Source organism: Channa argus, chromosome 23 (assembly GCF_033026475.1).
Source record: "Channa argus isolate prfri chromosome 23, Channa argus male v1.0, whole genome shotgun sequence".
NCBI lineage: Eukaryota > Metazoa > Chordata > Actinopteri > Anabantiformes > Channidae > Channa > Channa argus.
In genome coordinates, this window is record NC_090219.1 from 2,072,922 (window position 1) to 2,094,533 (window position 21,612).

Genomic DNA, 21,612 nt, shown 5'->3' on the forward strand with positions numbered 1-21,612 from the left:
AATCACATTGGTGCCAAAAATCTGCAACAGCCAGCCCGCATCCTCTGCTCTCATTTCACCAACTCCTGACGTGCACTCACACATGCATGGAGATCCATATATGTGGTATCAGTGCAGGACAACCAGGTCCTATTTTATTGCTACAGAAGAGCTGGCCTGCAGATGGACACATGACACACAATCGTAAAAAAAAACGTTGTTTGCGTAAAAAAAAAAAAAATGGGCATGGCGTTATTTTCCTGCCTAAAATAGACCAACGCATCCTATTAAAATCACCGTGCACAGTGTGCGCGCTAACACGCACCCAATGCAAGAAAGCACTCAATCAGACACGGGCTGCTTTGTTGGCACGGAGTCGATCGTGCTGGTTTGTGACTGTTAAGGAATGCAACACAGTGATACGTTTTTGGTTGGTTAGGTAGGTCTCCTTTTCTAACACCCCATTATTAAATGCCTAGCTTTGTATTCCAACATGGCAGCAGCTAAGCAGTAAAAGATTACATAGGAAAGATTTAAGAATTAGGAAATGCACAGTTCGGGGATCCAGAGGGGACAGCGAGTCGAAGGGGCTTACAAGCTGCACACCTCGCCTGCTTCTCTGGTAATAATGACGACCAACAACCACTGTGCAGAAAGGGTTGGTTACATGTAATAGCCACTAAACTATGCAGTTGTTTTTACCTTTCCATGGAAAATATAACCAACACTTCCCGTTTTCCTGCGCTTTGGGCTCCATCCCTTAAATGCACAAATCGATTTTTAACTTATTCTTGAATATTGGCCATAAAAATGCAAGTTAGGCTATTAGGGCATGAAAGGGGACATTTATTCAGGATGCATTTCGAATTGACTCAGATATGGGTTTGCAGCACAAAAAAATCAATTTGCCATGTACAAAACAAAAATTCAGTGCATCTCTGTCCAGTTTTTAAACACATCAGTGCTTTTTTCGCATATTCTGGGCTACAGAGGAAATAATGTCTCTTTTCTGGGGAGTGTGGGAGACATATCTGACCCAGCTCACCGCCTCTCTGCTTGCCATGAAAACCCACAGCCAATGTGCCTATGCGAGCAGGTTTACTGCATTACGACCAGCACAATTAGCATCACCATTACTTCCCAGCACCACAAACAGTCCCCAGCCCAGTACTCACTTCCGAAACTGCTCCCGCATCGCAAAGCCCTCCGAATGCGGTCGAAACGAACCGATTCCCGGTCAAAACCGAGGCAATATCTCGACCCCCTCCGCGGTCTGAACAAGGCTCATCAACCAGCAGAGAGAAGCGTCCAAGATTACAATATGCAGCCTACGTGTGTGTCGGTGTGTGTTCCTCTCTGCAAGCAACGGCCGTGTGTTGCAGAGGCTCGCTGGCCAGCGAGAAATGAGGGTCACTCGCGTGGAATTCAACAAAGACTATTTCCGCTCAGTGCTTCAAAGTAAAAGCTTTCGTTAGAACGCTTTGGTTTTTTTATGTAATTATAAAAGCTCGGCTAATTCTACATTTTCTCCTTTAACTGAGACCCATATAATAAAAAAAGACTCTGTGGAACCATTGCCAGTGATTTCACAGTACAACTGAAGGCGAGTCTTTAAGGACTGCAATTAAACATTACTAGTTTGCAAATCAAATCAAAGAAGCTCCATGTAGATAGAGTTCAAACTGGTGAAACTGGTTAATTTCCTGTTTTTTTTTTTAAAACTGGGCAAAAGAAAGTTTTTTCATTCAGTCAGGAGAATCTGAGTATTCTATAAATATTGTCATCAAAATTATTTATAAAAAACTTCCTGGGTAATGAAACATTGTGGGTATTATTTAGGCAAACCCAGATGTACAGTATGCTGATTTGTGGCCAGCACTAACTAGGGTTATATTGTCCTAGCAAGGTGTTACGGTGTAATGTACAAAATAACACAAATACAAAGGCACATCCTCCACAAGGCAGGTCATTTAAATCATTTCTGCCAGCATGTCAAAGTTAATTTGATATTAATTTTGTATTTAGTGCAAGACATGATTTTAATAAGTGTGACAATGTGGTTCATTATGACTATCTACTAAATTATAGTAACAACTAAACAACAACAATAAGCAAACAGGGAATGTTGGGATTGAAAGCTACAGTACACAAAGCTATGATCCAAAAAAAAGATACCTTTGTTGTGAAATTAAACCTTTACACAGTCAGATAGTCCTGGCTTTCATCGCTAGCTTAACGCAGCCCTGCTTAGAGGAGGCGGAGCTGAAGCTCCCTGCCTGTCTCCCTTCCCCCTATCCCGCTGTTTCTGAAAGCAAAGGAGCTTCGACACCATCCAAGGAGGTTTTTCACCTCCCTGACGAGAGAGAGAGAGAGAGAGAGGAAGAGAGAGAGAGAGAGGCAGGCTCTTTGCTTTTCAAGGCACACAAATTTCCAAGGCCATAGTAGAAAGAATGAAAGTAAGCAAGCAAAGATAGGAAAAAGGATAAAGATAAAAAAAAAGGCAATGGATGGGGTGAGGGAGGAAGAGAAAAAGCACATTTTGGTTTTACAAGCCTCAGACAAGAGACAGGAAGACATGGTAGAAAGAGCAGGAGCACTCAGGGTCTAATTTATAGACAAGTCCTAACTGATATTTCTTCCCATCATCACAATGTGTCTTTATACCTGAGTGTGTGCAAGAGTTTGTGTATCAGAGTTTCAGATAAAGGAAAAGGATTATTTAGCATGTTTTAGATTTGAAATGAATTCTCCATCTGTGGGAGAGAACACACTTCTTCACAGCATTGAGTGTGTGGGGAAGACAGGGTGGATGTTGCAAGTTTGAGGAAGTCTTCTCCCGAAGCAGACAAGTGATTGTGCACGAGAAGCAGTTGGCTGGCCATATGTTGTTGCACTGTGCCCTGAATGTGTATGAGTGTGCCTACGTGCAACAAATACTGTGGGAGTGTTAAGTGTGTGTAAACTATAGCCTGAGCGGGTGTATTGTGTCTTTGCACACTGGCTGCATAGTCTGCGAAGCCTGCAACATTTGAATGTGGGGTTATGTTGCCAAAAGATTGTGAACAACCCACAATTTTTTGCATCTTTTGGTCTGTTTTTATGCTGAGAATCCCAAAGTTCCATTTAAGCACATAATAATTTGGAGAAGGTTCTTGGTTTTTCTTGGGCTAAGTAGCACTTCATGTGAAGTGATGACCAAGCTACAGCATGCAACTGTTTTCTATGATTTGTCATGTTCATGTGGAGGGGTACTGTCAAAGCCTTCTGTGACCCAGACTTATTGAAGATTTTGAGACACGTGGTCCTCTAACCAATCAGAGAAGGCACATATTATAGGTTGAAATCTTTCCACTGTCAATCATGCCTCTACGCATCACGCATCATGTAAGTTTTTTAATAATCCTTTTACATAGAGGCTTCACGCTAATATTAACTACTGAAAGATGACTGATGATTACTGATGATCACTATGACTGCATGTGCACGCATCAATTTTAGATCAGCATGCATTTTAAAATGTGATTTATGTTCTTGTGTTGAATCTGTGCAGAGGCTACACTGTAGGCTACACAAGGAGGCTACATGGTTGTAAGCATTTCTACTTGAGATAAGCTGCAATTGCCCCCCAGAACTGCTAGTTGGCAGTGGAGTTTTTGCACCACCATGTTAAGTATCTTCACCACTGTGGTGGGTTTTTTGGTGTTTTACATACATTAGTGACTGAAACTAAACATATAATGGAGCTAACATATCTGAACAGCAGTTACTTTTAGCTTGATTTCCAAAAGCCCTCACAGGCAAAATTAGTGTAGTGTTCCTTTAATTAAAAGCAGCAGTACAGCAATGTAAGAGTACTCCACTGAAGTTACAAGTACTGTCCAGAAAATCTTCTAAAAGTAACAAAATTAAATTAAACGTCTCTTTGTGAAAAAGAGAGTGTGCTTGTTTGTGTGTGTGTGTCGGTGTGTGTGTGTGTGTGTGTGTCTGGTTAGCTGGCACTCACAGTGTCTCGGTCATCTGGTCAGGTCCAGCTTTTTCTCTGCATGGTGAAAGGAGAATCTGTCACTTCTCTTTCTCCTCCGTCCTTACTCTCACTCAAATGTGTTTTGAATTAATTACATGCCAAAAAGCTTATTAATTTCAAACTTGTACTATCCATTACAGTGTGTAGTGTTAGTTACATGGAATCTCCCACTCAGTCATTCAAAGTTAATTCAAACACCAAGCTGCTAGTTATTGATTACCAAGCCTTCTGTGAACTAGCCAACTGGCCTTTTAGGCTGGCCATTCATAATGTGGAGTTATTCTGACCAATGAATTAGGAATGTGAGCTACATGGTTGACTCATTGAGAAGGTCACATCCTCATGATTTTTTTTTCTATCAGATTTGAAGTTTTAAAAGGTGCAAAGATTTAAAAAGACTTAAAATCCATGTCTTATACTTAAAGTCAAGACTTTAAGTAGCAACATGATGGTTTTATCAGGTAAAAACTAAATCACATTCTGTTGTATGTTAGAGGTGAAAGGAATAAACTTTAAGATCAAATGGTCGGGGGCCCTCATGCCAGCTGTGATGTAATAATTGCAGGGCACGCAGGATTTTGCATCTTTTTGCAGGAAGCATGAATGTGTCATAACTGTTAAGCAAAACTGTAAAATGTACCATTTTAAATGCTTGTGTAACAAAGTTTAGAAGTAATGCTAATAGGTTGTCTCTTAATGTAAGGTACACAATAATACCTGACGAAAAAATGCTAATTTGCTAAGACTAATGAATGGTTGTAACAACCACATCGAGATGCAATGGAAGTGTATAGAATTGACACAAGGTGCATTTTATTGCTAACGTCTTTATTCAAAAAGCAAAAAGCATAAATATCCATAAAATGTATCCTGTCGTGCAGTATAATTGTAGGCAAATCATTCAATGTGGCTCCAAACATCCAATAACTACTTAATTATCTCAAATCTTTGAAATTTCTTTGCTGGACCAACTTAGCAACAGACGCCTGTTTGTGCACCCTGAAGAGCTGAGGCAGAAGTTGTAAGACTGTGATTGCAACTTAACACCTCCCACCTGCAAAACTTCTGCTGTCTGCTGAACTGTAGTAAATAGTCTCTCAGCATTTACCAGAGCACTGCAGTGTGACCTGGGACTCAACTGCTTGACAAGCAAATTCTGAAATATACATAACCCCTGTCTTACAAAACATCTAGGTAATGTGGCAGATTAATATATACATTGACCATGATATCTTCAGCAGTAGGGAAAAGGGTAATAAAGACTATAAAGACTTAACTAAACTCACATCATAGTTTCCACTGAGTTGCACAATTATGCTAAACTCCAACTTCCCACATTGTTCCAAGCCAGTGATATTTCAAATATCAACCTGAAACTTATACCATTAAAAAATACCCAAAAGGACCAGTGTTTCTTTTAAAAAGTTCACCACTGTTACTCAGCTACAACCACAGAGAAAGGAACAAGTTTATCTTTTTATAAACTAAATGATAAAATACTACTGACCAGCACGGTCAAACCACCACTAATGTTTTATTCTTGCTTGGACCAACGAGCGGTTAAATTTTAAACTGACCTGTTGAGATTCACTCTCTTTGGTTTTAGGTTTAATGGTACATTCCTTTTGAACTGGGAAGTAAGAATTTTAAGTTCCCAGTCACCGTCTTGCTTGGACTGCAATATTTAATCATTTACAATGTTTCAGTAACAAATATAGCTTATGGACATTTGTTTTGTGCTATTTTAAAATTGTAATGCATTTATAGAGTTCATTTATTTTTTTGATTATGCATGTAATGGATATAATGTTTGACTATTTATTTAGAATATGGTTTTAACCTACTGATGTGATATTTTTCAACAAACTGAGATATCCCATTGCTTACCACTGAAACATAAAGATGGGAATGTTTGGTCAAGGTGCTCACATTTGTTTAATGTGTTTGTGTGATTGGATCATTGTGGGCTTTACTGGAGTATATAGGTGGAATGATTTGATGTCTTTTTCATGCACCTGATGAGGGACTGGGAGAGCAGAATTTTGTGAATTAATAAACATTGCAGTCCAAACAAGACACTGTGTGGGAGTTTTTTCTTTTCATAATGTGATACTTTACTCTAACTCATATGGTCTCAAATTCAGGTTGCAGGGACTTCATCTTTACAAGTTCCCAGTCCGAAATCCAAGTGCAACACCCCCTGAAGTTGCATTTTTGACGAACCCCACCAATAAAGATCTCAAAATCCAAGAGGACTTTTCCATTCACTGACAGAGTGCCTCCATCGCATTTGTGTCTGAATAAAACAGACATAGATATAGTACTGCCCCACTTCTATTTAGGGACACTACAGCGTTCATATGAATAAGATAAAGTAATGCATTACTATAAACTGGTGTGCCAACAGTGGCTATTCTGGATAGAAATTATGTTTTTATGGTTAACCTGGCTGACGTTTTGCAATGTGAACATGGGTTTGTACAACTTTTAGCTTCCAAATAAATGGAATGCACCCTTAATAAAAAAAAAAAAAACTATCAAAGTATTAAAAACTCTTTTTTGATATCATCCAGGGTAGAATGTATTAATGGACAGATGCAGGGATTGATCAATGTATGTTAACATATGAAAACATTTTTTAGAGTATTAAATATGTTGGACCACGCTAGGCAACACTTTATGACTAAACATTTGGAACACTGTAACAATCCATCCTAAGTTATTAAAAGTCAGGAAACAACATTAGGCTGCATCTTGCTTCATTCAGATGACCCGGCAGAAACAAAGGTTGTATGGGACATTAACGCCAATGGGATATCACCTCAAGAGAAATTTTAGTTGTTGGAAAGACATTTAATAAACAGCTTTAATTTCTGTTTATACCATTTGCTTAATAAAATGGTACACAAAGAGAAGACATGGTTCCCAGCAAGTACACTGGGAATATTAGGTTTTTTATTAAGATCCACAAAACGTATTTTCTGATGTTGTGTATCGAAGCCTGGCAGCCTGGTAGTACAGACCTTATCTGAAAATACAGCCTCTGATAGAGTTAAGCATCACAATTCTTAAGGTTAGTAGAAGAATCCTGACTGTTGGTGGTGAAGTTAGTGCACCATGACTATGATATTAGAAGCTGACTGCTGTTGCATTACTGAGCTTCAGGTTTAAAAAGCTTTGTAAGACGCTGTTAGCTTAGGTTATCCTATGACATCTCACTTAGTGGCTATGCAAAGCACGCTCCACCTTCTTTGTTAAAAGGTTAGTGCATGCAATTTACAAACTCAATTTCCAGAAAATGGGAAGAACGTAAATAAAAATAATACAATTATTAACACATTATTTGAAACCTATTTTTGAATGTGAATAGTACAAAGACAGAAATGTAAATGTTTAATATAATATTTGCTTTATTTTATTCTGAATTTGAAGCCAGCAACATATGTCAGGATGCCAGTGGTAGCCACCTCTTCCTAATAAAAACCACACCAACTCTATAAGGTTGGACAGCAACTATTTTTTTCAAAATTTTGCTTCCTATGAAATTCCATCTGCTTAACATTTTGGTCCTGAATAAGATGTTGCCTGGATAGCAGCATATATTACTTCCAAACCTGACTAAATCATTCAGCATTAATTGAGCCTTCACAGAAGTACAAGTTACTCATGCTGTATGCATCAATATCCCTCCACACCATCACAGATGCTTTTGAACAGTGCATTGATAACAAGTCAGATGGTCCTTCTCATCTTTACCATGGAGGACATGTTCTTCCACATACAATGATTTGAATGATAGAAAGAATTATAAACTACATCACAGGGGCGCTATCTTTTGAAGTATGTGCTCAGCCTGCTATGTGGGTTGCAGTGTGCAGTGCTGCCTCAGGGCCTGATGATCACAACAATTAAAAATTGGATTTTGGCTTTGTCCCTTACGTACATAAACCACAGATTAATACATTTTAATACAGTTTTCTTTTGCAATTTTTGAAAAGAAAGACACATTACTCTCAAGCTATTGAAAATACATTTCTTACTGAGTGATGAATCTTGCTTGCTTTACTTCTGTAAGACTCAGATTTTCTGGGATGATGGATTTATATGAAGTCATGGGTCTTTTTGTAGTTAACCTAATTAGTTGTGAAATGTCCCACGGGTTTGTTTTATATCAGATTTCTCAGTTTTATCATTTCAATTTCTTAATTGTTTTTTATTTTGACATGTCTTAACTTTTCTGCAAATGAGATTTGTACAAATTCCCTTCCACAACATTTATTGCATTAAATCCGATCAATAACTAGTGCTAAGCCTACTAGAACTAGTCCTTACTATATGTCAGGTCATAACTTGTTTTAATATATAACTTATTTTTATTATATAAATATGAAGGAAAATAGACCTGCAGGGCCACGACTCACTTACTTGATGTAGTACGGCACATTGTTTGGTGAGATGCCCTGCTCGAAGGGGCTGTCTAAAGATCCTGCTGAGACAGAGAAACAGGAGTCACAACTTTTCAGTATTTCTGCAGGCTATTAAATTTTTCACACACAGCTTTTACTGCAGGATCAACATCCTGTAGGTCTAATGAAAATCCACCTATCTAGGAAATGTGTATGTAGCAGTTATTAAAAAACAAAACTAATGAAATATTTTCTTCAAAGTTAACATAGATGCCAATGAAAAACTGCAGAAAAACAAGAAATAGTGCTAATTATCTTATATTGTATGCCCATAAGTGGTGTCAAACCAACCATTAAAGCAAACTGTACATTTTTGAGTATTGTTTGCACAGTTGGAAATTCTGAGCAATCAGTATTCTTTGATAAGCTGTATAAGCGATATTGTGTGTCCCACTGGTGAAATTAGCTGCAGATTAAAACAGAGCTAAGCATCACGGGACAAATATTTTAATTGAGTGCATGTGGTGTATATTAACATAGTAGTAAGACATGAAAACATGTACCTTCTCACTTTTCTCTCATTATTATCATTGCTATCTTAATTACAACTTTTGGTTTATCTATCCTACATCTATTATAGCTGCTACAGTTTGTCCCACCTTCTTGCAGGCATCACTTCATTTGGGTGCGATTGTGGTAAACCTCATTTCTTTTTCTTAGCTTTTTTCTAACAAGCCCCCTGTGGTTCTTCAATTTTAATCACTGTCATTAGCACAAGAATGATGTTGTGATCTTTTGTTATTTGTGGACTTTCAATTATCTTTCAGATGAGCTGTAATTAAACTAATGAGAAGTGCTGAGAAAAAGCAGTCAGCAGTTTGATGAGTTGCTCCATGTGGACATCTTTAAGAAGTCAAACGTCTTTGACTACTACTTAGATTCTTGCTTGCCTTGTACCACACTTGTAACTCGCTTTGGATAAAAGCGTCTGCTAAATGACTAAATGTAAATCTAAATGTAAATGCAAACATCTGTAACGTTAAATGGAGTCAGTGAGTTGGTATCTCTCTTTTGTTATTTCGTTATATCATTTATTCATTATCTCTATCCTATAAATCTCCAAATAAATTAGAGTTGTATACAATGCATTTTCTTCTTGGTGATAAATCTCTTTAAATTTCCAATGTCACAGTATAGGCTCCTGTTAATTCAGATGTAATAAAATAGTGTAATGACACTCCTGCCTCTCCTGTATCTCATTATACGGCATTCAAAGGTTCCTTACTGTCATTGATGTCATATCAATAGTTTAAGATGGAAAAATTAAACCATTAGTCATAGGCCTACATTTTTTAGTAAGTAAGAAAGTAAGATTGGCTGTTGGGCAAGTAATAATATGTCAGCTACTTGTCTATATGACAAGTGGTTGAAAAAGCTTAATTTTGAGCCCTTATTCTGTCCAAAAATTGGTATTAACACAATAATCTTTTTAAACTGATAATGAAAGCTCCTAAAAGTTCATGGAGATATGCTACATTAGATCGTTTCCTGGTTCATTGAGGGTTGTGACATTGAAAACTGTTTTGCACAATGGAGCAAAGTTGATGCTCATTAATTTCAGTATATTAATTTAAATATTATTTAAATGTTGGATTTAGGTGTAATAATCCTCCATTTATGTTAATATGACATTTGATTCATTCAGCTTCGCCCAAAAACAACTTGTATGTACTTTTTTCTTTTATACGTTCCTTACATTTTAGAGGCTGTACTTTTTCACTTTCACAAGTTGAATCAGATCTTGTACTTTCACCAGTCTATTTTTCCACAAGTGTCTGTACTTCTAATTGAGTAAAGAGTATGTACTTTTGCCTGCTGGTTCCCCCTGCCTGACAAGTGGCAACCTTTAGCATATGGCAAGTCTTACAAAATTTGTTACTATAAGAATTATCATTAAAAATACTAATAAAATAATTATATTCTTTAATATTTTATTATTTATTTAAATCTGTATTGATATTATTTGTCACAGTACAATTGTACAGCAGATGCCACCATGTAGATAATCTTTGTATGGAATGGTTGTCACCTCCACCTAAAGGTTTATTACTGCCCGGAGTTACAAAAGTTAATTATTTATATGGGTTGAATGCATAAATGTGCATATTTGGCATGTCTTACAGTGAAATAACACTTCCATATATTTTAAGAATATGAAATTCATTACCTACTAAAATTAGGCCTTTAAATGCTAGAATAATGCCTTTTCAATAATTTCCCCAAATGTACCCTCTCTTGGAGCGTGTGACCATTTTAAGCCCCCCAATAACATCATTTATAGACCCACCATAAACATGACCCTGTTTGGGTGATCATTGAAAAAAATACCTGGAAATTAGATTAGTCATTAGATTTTGTTTAATTTTTCATTTTTTACTAGGAAAACAGTAAAGGACTGTCTGATTTGTTTGACAAAGAAGCGTTCTAGTGACAGGCCTAGTGTAATAGTTTTGGAAAGGCCAAAGAATAAGGCAGTATCTCCAAACTCTTTACAACAATCACTTTTACACTTTAAGTTTAACAGTCTTTATGTGGCAGATTAAAGTTACTCAGTTAGATATAAAACAAATGCATCATTTAACATTGAATGGTTTCACTACCAGTGAGTAGATTCAACAAAGATTTTATAAATTAAACCAAAAATCAATACGAGGTTTTAATTCCAATGCTTTCATCCTTATTTAACTGTAACAAGGATAAGAGCTTAGAAACAGGGTTAAATGCTGGAGTCATATTAGAATTCAGTGATAAAATTAAAACAAAAACTTTCCTCAAAAGCACAATACAAGAAAACGTCATAGCCACATGAACAGTCGCATGAGTCCCAGTTTTTTTTAGTCACTGACTGATGACAATTGAGTGCTCGCCAGCCTATTGAGTGACACTGAGTGAATTGCTGTCATGAGTTGGATGCCTTGTTTTTTCTCTACGTTCCTCACACACAACTTGTCAATGTAGAGTCAGATAAGTGTATGAGCATCGTTGTATGTTTGAGATCCTTTACTCACTGTGGAAGTCCCTGTGAGCATCTGTCAGCTGCTTCAGATGTTCGCTGATGGAGATCTGATGCGGAAAGATAAAAAACATTCAGAGTCAGGTACATTTGGACAGTGACACATCATTTTCCCTCTGTCCACCACCAAAGTGGATTTGATATAAAATATATATTATATAATGCAATACACCTTAGACGTTGTATATTATGGGGATTAAATCTCTTTTTATCCTAGGTGTCCTACTACCATTTATTTTAAAATGAATAAAATAAACAATAAATATAATAAATAAACTTTAGTACATTTCAATATATGATTCATGAATGACAATACATAATTAAGTGTTTGCTTTAGCTAAGACTGGTTGCCACTTTCCTTTGATATTTAGCTGAAGTCCATAATGTAGTTCTTTTATTTTGGTTCAACTGTATTTTATTTTCCAAGATCTTTTCACCAAAGCAATACTTTATTACACTGTAAGACTAAGATTGGGGTGTTGTAATACTTTACCTAACTAAAAATACATTTAAAAAAGTGTATACAATAAAAGGAGTGCAGCTTATTTGAAATATTGTTTAAATGATCAAATTGATTAAACAATGAATTGTATTGTACATTTTATGCCAAAAACCTATAGCCCCATCATGCCTACATTTTAGGGGAACAGGTAAAAGTTTATGTGTTCCAGAAAGATTTAAAACTGGGCTGTACTAGGCTGTCCATAAAATTGGACAGCTTCATAATAATATGTTTGTCATAATTGTGATGTTTCTATCCCTGAGACAATGGCATGCCTATGAACATTTATTTTAAGATTATTATTATTATTATTATTATTTGACCAAATTATTATTATTATTATTATTATTATTATTATTATTATTATTATTATTATTATTATTATTATTATTATTATTATTATTATTAACTGTATACAGCAGCAGATCTGGCTAGCCAAGTGTGAGCTTTTGTTCGGTCACATTTTTTCTTCTTTGTTTTACTTGTATAAACACTTTCAGTTTAACTACCATTATGTGCTAATATTGTTGATAGAATATTACAAATGTTATTTAACCTAATAAGTAAACAAAATGGCACTTTAGTAAATGCAAATTAATTTCCCCTACATGTTAAGTAAACACAAACTAATATTAATTTGGTATGTAAAAAAATATTTTAAAAAATTACATACTGTGTGTTCAGTTTTGACTAAATGTTTTAGTGTTTTAGCTGGTATTATTGAAGGATTATTTTTTTCATCTTATGATACAAACTACCATATATCCTAATGACTATTACTTAGTGCCATTTTAAATATCAATATTATTTCATTTTAATGTCAGACAAACAGCAGAACATTTCCCAGCAAGATCATTTTAAAGCAACATTATATCTTAATACCCACCTTCTTCCTCAAAGTAATGCACTGCTTTAAAATGTGAGGCTAGGATTATACTGAGGAGGGTTTTTGTGTGTGTGTGTCGCATATGGTATATATAGGAGAAATAGGAAGGTGACGGGAGGTGACAAAGACAAGCATGGAAGAGATAATTGAATTTGTAGTAGGTGAATTAGAGAGGATACAGTCTCCTGTGCGTCTCCTTCAGCACTGAATGAGCCATCTATTTAGATGGAGTTAAGATAATTGTGCCCAATCAGTACAGCTCTGTAGGTACACACAGGCAGAAGGGGTACATAAACTCGTAACTCACAGATTCTCATCTTTAGCCAGGACAAACCTGACTTAACAATAGAATGACACAGCCTATTCCAATCCATAAAATACAGTATACTGTATATTAACCACCCTTTCCATAACCTGTAGCAGTTTAAGTGGCTTACAATTACAAAAACTCTCATGAATTGATGGGCATATTGACGTGAACCACCAAAATATAAACAGACTAAAGTCTTGAAACTTCAGGCAGCTTCTTTCATCTCTGCAGATAACTTCAGGAGCTCGGTTGTGTTTTTGTAAACCGCCCTGAGAAAGGTCCTTTTTGTGTGATTATTCAGTTTAACCAGGTGACTGACTCCTGCTGAAGCATCTTTCATTTCACAATTGTTGGGACACTGTACTACAAGGAACTCTCAAAATAGTGTTGAAATGGTTAAACCCCCTTGTCCTGAGCTGTTACTCACTACAAAATGTTAGTGTGGAGGTCTAAAGAGAGTTCACTGGACTTTGTGGCATGGTTTGCAGTCTGAATTGCGGGATATACAAACAATTATATTTCTAAACTATGTCCAATCAATTCAGTTTCCCTCAGGCGGACTCCAGTCAAATTCGAAAGTCATTTCTAGAAAACTTTGAGCAAGTAAGATGCACCTGACTCCACTTTAGAGTCCACAGAATGTTTATTTTTTTAGACAAACATATCATTTATCACAGTTTCTTTATCAACTAAGAAAATGCTCAGTTTAGCAAAGGATGACTACTTTACTGCAAGTTGAGGAAACTTCTGTAGTGTTCATTAAGCCTTTCTGATATATTATTCACATAGCCAGAACTAGTTGATGTTTGCAGGCTTGTTTTCAGACTGGCCCAAAACTTGCCAGCCTACCTGCAAGCTGAACATCCCCAGAGGAGCAACTCTGTATCTATAATCACTAATGGTTACTGACATAATGCTCAATGATCTCATGTTTCCAGGCAATACATACAGCTCACCCTGGCATGTCAGGCTTTGGAGGATACTTGGTTTACTTAATGCAGCTTGTTTGGTTCCAGGAAGTAAAAAACTGTTGAATCATTGCAAGTTTATAGCAATTTAAACCTTCTTTGATAGAAGTCTTAAATCTAACAAACTGAGTGGATACATTGGCTGATTAACCACATAGCATCCACAAACCATATGAAAAAGTAACTGATGACACAGTGTCAGGGGACTTTATGGATATGTATGTGTGTATATTGTGTAATTCACACCATGAGATGGAGAACAGATGAAAATGAAAATATGACGGTGATGACCAGTGTTTTTGTGTTGGCTATGATGTGACATGAAACCAAATGATGAAATTACCTTTGAGTCAATCTCACCCAATCCATTCCTGCCTGAGTTGTTTTTCCCCATATCCACGGTAACCTAATTAGAATTGTACAAACAAGAGGAGTTGGATTGTTCAGTAGGAATTTATCGCAATTACTCTGAGTGCTCTGTCTCTGTGCAGACCAATCAGCTTTAACCTTTTAGTGACCTGAATGTGGAGGAACAACACACACGAGTACACATACAAACAAATGTACAAGCACTCATTTAAATTCAAACAACAATAACTAAAGCAGAAAAGAAAGCACATATTGGACACACTCATATTAACAGTCATGTGTTTGCACACACACACACACACACACACACACACACACACACACAGCATTCTACCACCCACCCTATTTACAAGTGCCAAAATTTCGAATGTGTCGTTCCCAATAAACCACCTGCAATGCAAACTGACTTTTCAAAAACTGGCAGGAAAATGATCTTTTCTGTCCAAATGACATTCTAAATCTCTAAATCGTGTTTTTAGATATGACCATTTCATTTCAACTTATGCACACAAGTGAAAAGAGACAGAATAAACCTTTGGAAGAAAAGTTAAGGAAGAAAAAACCTTTGAGAGATGAGATGCTCTAACACAATCTCTGACAAATGCCTATATACAACAATTAACCAGAACATTTAAACCGTATTAATATTGTGTAGGTCCCCACTGTTCCACAAAAACAGCTCTGACCTGTCAGGACATAGGCTTCACAAGAACTGTAAAGGTGTCGTCTTGAACCAAGACCTCAGCAACATTTTATTTCAGTTGTGTAAGTTGTGAGGTGGGGCCTCCATGGATCTGACTCCTTTTCTAGCACATGCCACAGATGCTCCATTCAATTGAGATTGAGATCTGGAGTCCAAGGCAAAAACTTAAACTCTATGTCATGGTTCTTAAATCATTCCTCTAATATTTTCCTGAGTCCATTGCCATCAGGTTGTGCTTGGTCAGCAACAATTGTTTATGTCGGTGGCACATGTCAAGGTAACATTCACATAAATGCCAGGACCCTAAGTTTCCAAGCAGAGCATTGGCCAGAGCATCACTCTGCCTCCACTGACCTGCCTTCTTCCCATGGTGCATCCTCGTGCCATCTTTACCTTGGTAAATGATGCAGTCTGCAGCAGCCTGCAGCTATGAGGATGCATACGCAGCGAACTCAGATAAACTGTGTAATCTTACACCTTTTCATTATATCCAGCATGAAGTTTTTTAGGAATTCATGCTACAGTAAGTGTTGTCAATGATTGAACCAGTCGGTCTACCCTTCCTATCCACATGCATCAATAACTCTGTTGCTGGTACAATGGTTGTTCTTTCACGGCCCACTTTCAATATTGACCACTGCATCCAGGAAACGGGAACACCCCACAGGAGCTGGCATTTTAAAGAAGCTCTGACCCAGTCACCTAGCCATTTGACTTAGCTCTTGTCAAAGTTTCTAAGATCATTACATGTCCCTTTTCCTGCTTCCAACACACGAACTCGAAGAACTGAATTTTTACCTGCTGCCTAATATATCCCAATCCTTGGCAGGTGCTACTGCAAGAGGGGCCTGGTGGCTCAATGGGTAGAGCATTGGTTTGGGATACAGAAGGCTGCAGGTTTAAATCCCAGCCACCAAGGGCTACCTTGGTGCTGGTCCCCAGCCGACATAAAATGGGAGGGTTGCGGCAGGAAGGGCATCCGTTGTAAAAAATAACTTAAATTAGTTCCACCTTGGCAACCCCTGAAGAGACAAAGCGAAAGTTATTGATCCTTAAGCAGGTGCCACTGCAATGAGGAAAGTCAATGTTATTCACTTTACCTGGTTTTTATTCAGACTTAAAATGCTCTAATTTAAGAAAGTGGCACATGAAAATTAAAAGGTATCAATTGCTGATGAGGGTAGTTGGTTAACTGCTGTTACACCACTGAAATGCTAGCCTTCGTGGAACATGTTAGTGCGATTTATAATGTTTTTCTATTGCATGTTAGTGGCTCAACTTGACTTAACTCTACTTGTCTTTTTTTGGTTTTCGATCAGGCAAACATTTTTAATTGTGTGTCAATTACTGCCCCGAAAACCTGTTTGTCCCTGAGTTGGCTCAGGCATCCTTTGCAGCAAATTATAGAAATTCCATAATATATCAACTTAAAAGATACGTTCTTGTTTTTGTATGTGTGAGAGTCTGACTGACGGTGTCACTGCTGTGTCCATCTCCACCCAGAATAAAGCGGACTGTAGTGCAAGAGGTAGAGCGGTCGTCAACCAATCTCACAGATGATTGGTTCAATACCAAAAGTTGTTGGTCCAATACTAAAAGTTTATTACATTCAGGCAGTGTCAGTATGACAATCAGATACACTGAGAGAGTACTATATCTGCAATTGAAAACAAAGTATCCTATACTAAATGTGAGCATAGTCAAGCACAGACCATGCACTGAAAGAACACTATTAATTATAATCCGGTTTCAAAATTTGCAGCTGTGATGGTAAACAGCCCTCACTGCCATTACAGGTTTCACCAGTCTTGCGGCTGCAGATATACTTCGTAATGTGTAAGAGATTTGTGAACAGACCCACAGCCTACTAGCATACCTCCTGGTAGTCACATTATATTGGTGATTCAGCTAGAATAAATTGATAGTATGGTGTACAATGTTGACATTTTAAATACTATTGTGGCCAGGTCATTAGGGTAACTTGAAGTAGATTGCTGATGACTGCAATACAGAAGTGAGAACACACGTTCTGACAGTGTGTCTTGTCTCATCACTTTAATTATATTCACCCAAATCACAAATTTGCCTTAAGGGGCTTTGTCTTTAGTGCAGTTACCTTAGATGATTTTTATAAGAAGCAAATTTTCCTTCCTACTCCAATCTGGTTTTTCATTCTGTTTCAGATGAATCCCTATTATTTCCTTACTATTTATACCTACAAATACAGTGGCTGACTTGTGAAAGTACTTTTAAATAGAACAAATTGCCATGGTAGTAGTAGCAGCCTGATAAATGTGTCCTACTGCTCTGAAAACCTGTTTATGCTTAAGTCTGCTCAGACATCCTTTGGGCGAAATTATAGAAATTCCATAATATATCATCTTAAAAGATACGCTCTTGTTTTTTGTTTTTTTTTTTGTGTGTGTGTGTGTGTGTGTGTGTGTAAGCATGTGTGCAAGTGTGTGAGCATGTGTGAGAATCTGTCTGTCAGTGTCACTGCTGTGTCCACCCAGGACAAAGCAGACTGTGGTGCAGGAGGTAGAGCGGTCATCGACCAATCTCAAAGTTGTTGGTTCGATCCCTTGAGTGTCCTTGAGACACCAAACCCCAACTTAGTTGATCCTGGTGAGTGTTGGCCAGCTGCATAGCAGTGAGTGTCTGGGTGATTGTGAGTGCGAATGGGTGAATGAGAAGCAGTGTAAAGAACTTTGAGTACCAACAGGTAGAAGTAGGTTAGGTAGTGCTGTATAAGTGCATATCATTTAAAATTACTCTTTGGCATTAGTTGGTGTCTCTGGCAGCTGATTGGCTCCTTCTGTCAACCCAAGTAACAATCACTGTCTAACTTCTAGTTAGTGGGCTTACTGAGATTGACACAGGCACAGCCAGTGCTACCTCTAAAATGTGATACTTTTATTTAAGGTTCTAAAAACACAAGAGCAGGAATGGATTAAACTGTGCTTTTCTGCTTAAACAGAAGCTGCAAAGATAAGCAAGTACTGGACAAAGTAGCGAGCAGAGTACATCAATAACTTACTGCATTAGTTTGTGTGGTTACAGGCTATGTTCACAACTGGCATATGTGGACTAAGTAATATTACCCTACTGTGTTAAAACCTGGTTGTGGATGCTACTAAATGATGAAGGTAACATTAGCAGCTCTTTATTGGATTCAGGGGACTTTTTGTAAAGCTACAATCAGTTGGTGGAAGAAGTACTGAGACCTTTACTAAAGAAAAAGTAGTTATACCACAATGTAAAAGTACTCTGTTACAGGTGCAACATCATGCAGAAGTATGGAATCCTGTTTCCACCACTGGGGGAAAACAAATCATGATCCTGTATCTCAAAATTATGAGTTATAATGAGTTACTAAGTCAAAATAATGAGATACTTTCTCAATATTCTTTCTGAATATTTTGGTCAGTGCCAGCTCCTGTTTTAGGCCATATAGGTGGTAGCCTAGGGCGCCACCTGCTGGAGAGGACACTGCTGCAAGCCCTCAAAAATAAATACATAATTAGATAAAAGTCATAATTTGCAGCCCTACATGGTTCGGGCAGCATTGACCAGGACATGAAGAGACTGAATAGATTGGTAAGGAGGGCCAGCTCTGTCCTGGGTTGCCCAATGGACTGTGTGGAGAAGGTGGGTGAAAGGAGGATGTTTGCTAAGCTGATTATACCTGTGGATGGATGGACAATACCTCTCACCCGCTGAATCAGACAGTGGAGACTCTGTGCAGGTCCTTCAGCGGCAGACTAATACACTCTCAGTGTAGGAAGGAGTGTTAACGCAGGTCTTTCATTCCCCCCGCTGTAAGACTGTACAACTCAACACCTTAGCTGAATATTTCTGATCATGGTGGAATACTGTAAATTCTCATGCATTTTATACCATTCCTGTGAGCTGCTTTAATTAGTGAATATCCCTGCTGTGGGATCAATAAAGTTCTCTTATATTATATTTTTCATATTGATAATGCCATCATGAAAAGACAGAAAAAGGCCCTCAGGTGCAGTTTTCTTGAGATTTCAGGTACCATGTTGATACCATAGATGCCTTTGCAGTAAGGAAGTCCAGACGTGTACAATTTTAAATGAAAGCCATCAGAATTTGGATAAAACTTTAGTGCAACACTAGTTTTATGTTGTCTTATTTGCACATTCGGCTTCTATAAGGCCCATTGTTTACAAGGCCCATTGTTACCAAATACAAGTACAAATTATTCACTGACCACATCACCATTTCCATTTATGTTGTTGAAAAAAAAAAAGAATAAACATTTGTTGTCACTTTAGTATTCATATTGTGGCAGCTGTCAGGATTTTCTACATAAATGCACAAATCCTGAATAGAAATTCTGATTTTATTTATGTTTTTTCATTTAATGGTGGGGCGCCAAACCATGATCTCACCTAAGGCACCAAGATGGGTAGAGCTGGCTTTGGATTTGGTAACTCAAAAGAGCAAGAAGCGTTTTTGAAAACCTGATATATGACACAAGCAAATGGGTGAGACAAAGCTTAACGGATGTCCATACAATTTCAAATGCATACCATTATTGAGAGCTGCTAACTACCCAATGACAGGAAGATGTGCACAGTACTTCCTGGTGGTATCTAATAACTTTGACTTAGTAACTCATACTAATGAGATAGTATCTCATTATTGTGACTTAGTAAATCATAATATTGAGAAAGTTTCTCCTTATTTTGACTTAGTAAGTCATTATTTTAAGATAAAAGATCAGGATTTTTTCCCCTTAGTGGTGGAAACAGGCTTCTGTACAGAAGTACAAAAGTGCTAGCATTGAGAATTTACTTAAAGTACCCAAAGTAACTTATTATGTAGAATTGCATCTTTCATATTAATTGGATTACAAAAGCTAATTCATTATTAATTTAATAATTCAAACTTGAATAACTAATCCAATAAGGATATTATAATATATATATATAAATAATAATCTAATATTTGTAATGTGAAAAATTACTAGTAAATTAATTTGGCAAATGGATGTTGTGGAGTAAAAAGTACAATATTTGCCTCTGAAATATAGAGAAATCAAAGTATTTTAAAATTGCACATACCTGTGTGTACAATACAATGCATTTAGTTACTTTCCTCCACTGCCAAGTTTTTTACCTTATAATACTAAAAGTACTAACCACCTAAGTACAATACGATGTTATTTCTTAGCCTTTGACATGAATCAGCTGTAAGAATGCTAAATTTTTTTGGTGCATATTTTGCAGCAGCTTCTTATGCCATCTAAAACGGCCTGATATGAAATGAACATTGCCAAAAGCCAGTGTGCAGGCATCAGAAGGTTTGTGCGTGATAACAATATTACAGGCTTTTGACTCATGCTGAAGAGTTTGTGTATGTGAATGTAATTCCATTCTGGAAAAAGTGTGTTTATGTGCATGAATGTGTACCTGGAGTAGTCTCCAGCGTGTGTTGAGATCTTCAATGCGTTCCAGGTTGCTAAGCGACAGCTGGATATCAGGTGGACCAAAAGCAGATGCCAACTGGTTCATATGAGTTACATCATCCTTAATTGGAGCAATCTCTTCCTGGAACTCCTGCATAACACACACACACACACACACACACACACACACACACGCACAAAAACAAAAAATCTCAAAAAATCACAATCATCACATCACAAATCACATCACAAAAAATCTCAGTCACTCAAGTAAAAAGTTATAATTCTGGAAGGCTTGCTAATGTATGGAAATTAATAACAGGCTTAAAGCTGTAGTCCTTGAATATAATTATGTTAATCATCAATATTCTCAACCATGCTTACATGCCACATGCTTATATACCACAGTCTAAAAATCATCCGTCTAACCTTTACTCTGTCTATGTGTTCTGGCAATGAGTCAATCAGCAGGTCTCCTACAGGTTCCCACGCCTCCTTCACCATCTCTGCCTGCCTCAGCTGTCCATCCAGCAAGTCCTCCGCCTCCTGTAATTCCAATAGCCGATCCAAAGCCAGTTCCAACCTCCTCTGCCAGTCGAATGAATCTGCATTTAGCCGGTCCCAGTTGGTCATCACATTATCTGCTTCCTTGCGAAGGACTCGCCCCACATTCTGGGCACGCTCCTCTGGGCTGATATCTACTGTATTGGTTATAGGGTAAAAAGTCATTACACCATCAGCCTTCACTCAAATTATAGTTTATTTACTGCTCTTCAAGTGCAAATACATTGTATTTCCATGTGTTTGGATTTATCAAATACCTTTAAGACAGTGGATCAAGAATATTCTCTGAAAACCTCAGAAGGTAGTAACTGGTTCAAAGGTTAGTTGTCGGGCTAAGATCAATATACCAATATAAAAACAGCGAGTTGTAAATTCCTGCTGGGATCATTTC

General features: G+C 37.3%; 1 protein-coding gene across 27 annotated transcripts in view; it reads right to left on the minus strand.

The window, feature by feature from the left end:
* The window catches only part of dmd (dystrophin), a 330,473-nt gene that overhangs the window by 45,004 nt on the left and 263,857 nt on the right, over nt 1-21,612 (minus strand). For 11 of the 27 annotated variants that reach the window (XR_010912201.1, XR_010912203.1, XR_010912202.1 and 8 more), the window contains 6 exons: nt 21,087-21,358; nt 20,662-20,808; nt 14,492-14,554; nt 11,478-11,532; nt 8,429-8,492; nt 3,983-4,018 (listed from right to left, as the gene is read on the minus strand). Coding sequence is in view for 24 of the 27 variants with exons in the window: in XM_067493113.1 (XP_067349214.1) it covers nt 3,983-4,018; nt 8,429-8,492; nt 11,478-11,532; nt 14,492-14,554; nt 20,662-20,808; nt 21,087-21,358 (637 nt within the window). In the remaining 3 variants the exon portion in view is untranslated. Of the gene's footprint in view, nt 1-1,154; nt 1,373-3,982; nt 4,019-8,428; nt 8,493-11,477; nt 11,533-14,491; nt 14,555-20,661; nt 20,809-21,086; nt 21,359-21,612 lie in introns of those variants that run through there. The other 16 variants (XM_067493119.1, XM_067493109.1, XM_067493115.1 and 13 more) reach the window with 13 other exon arrangements.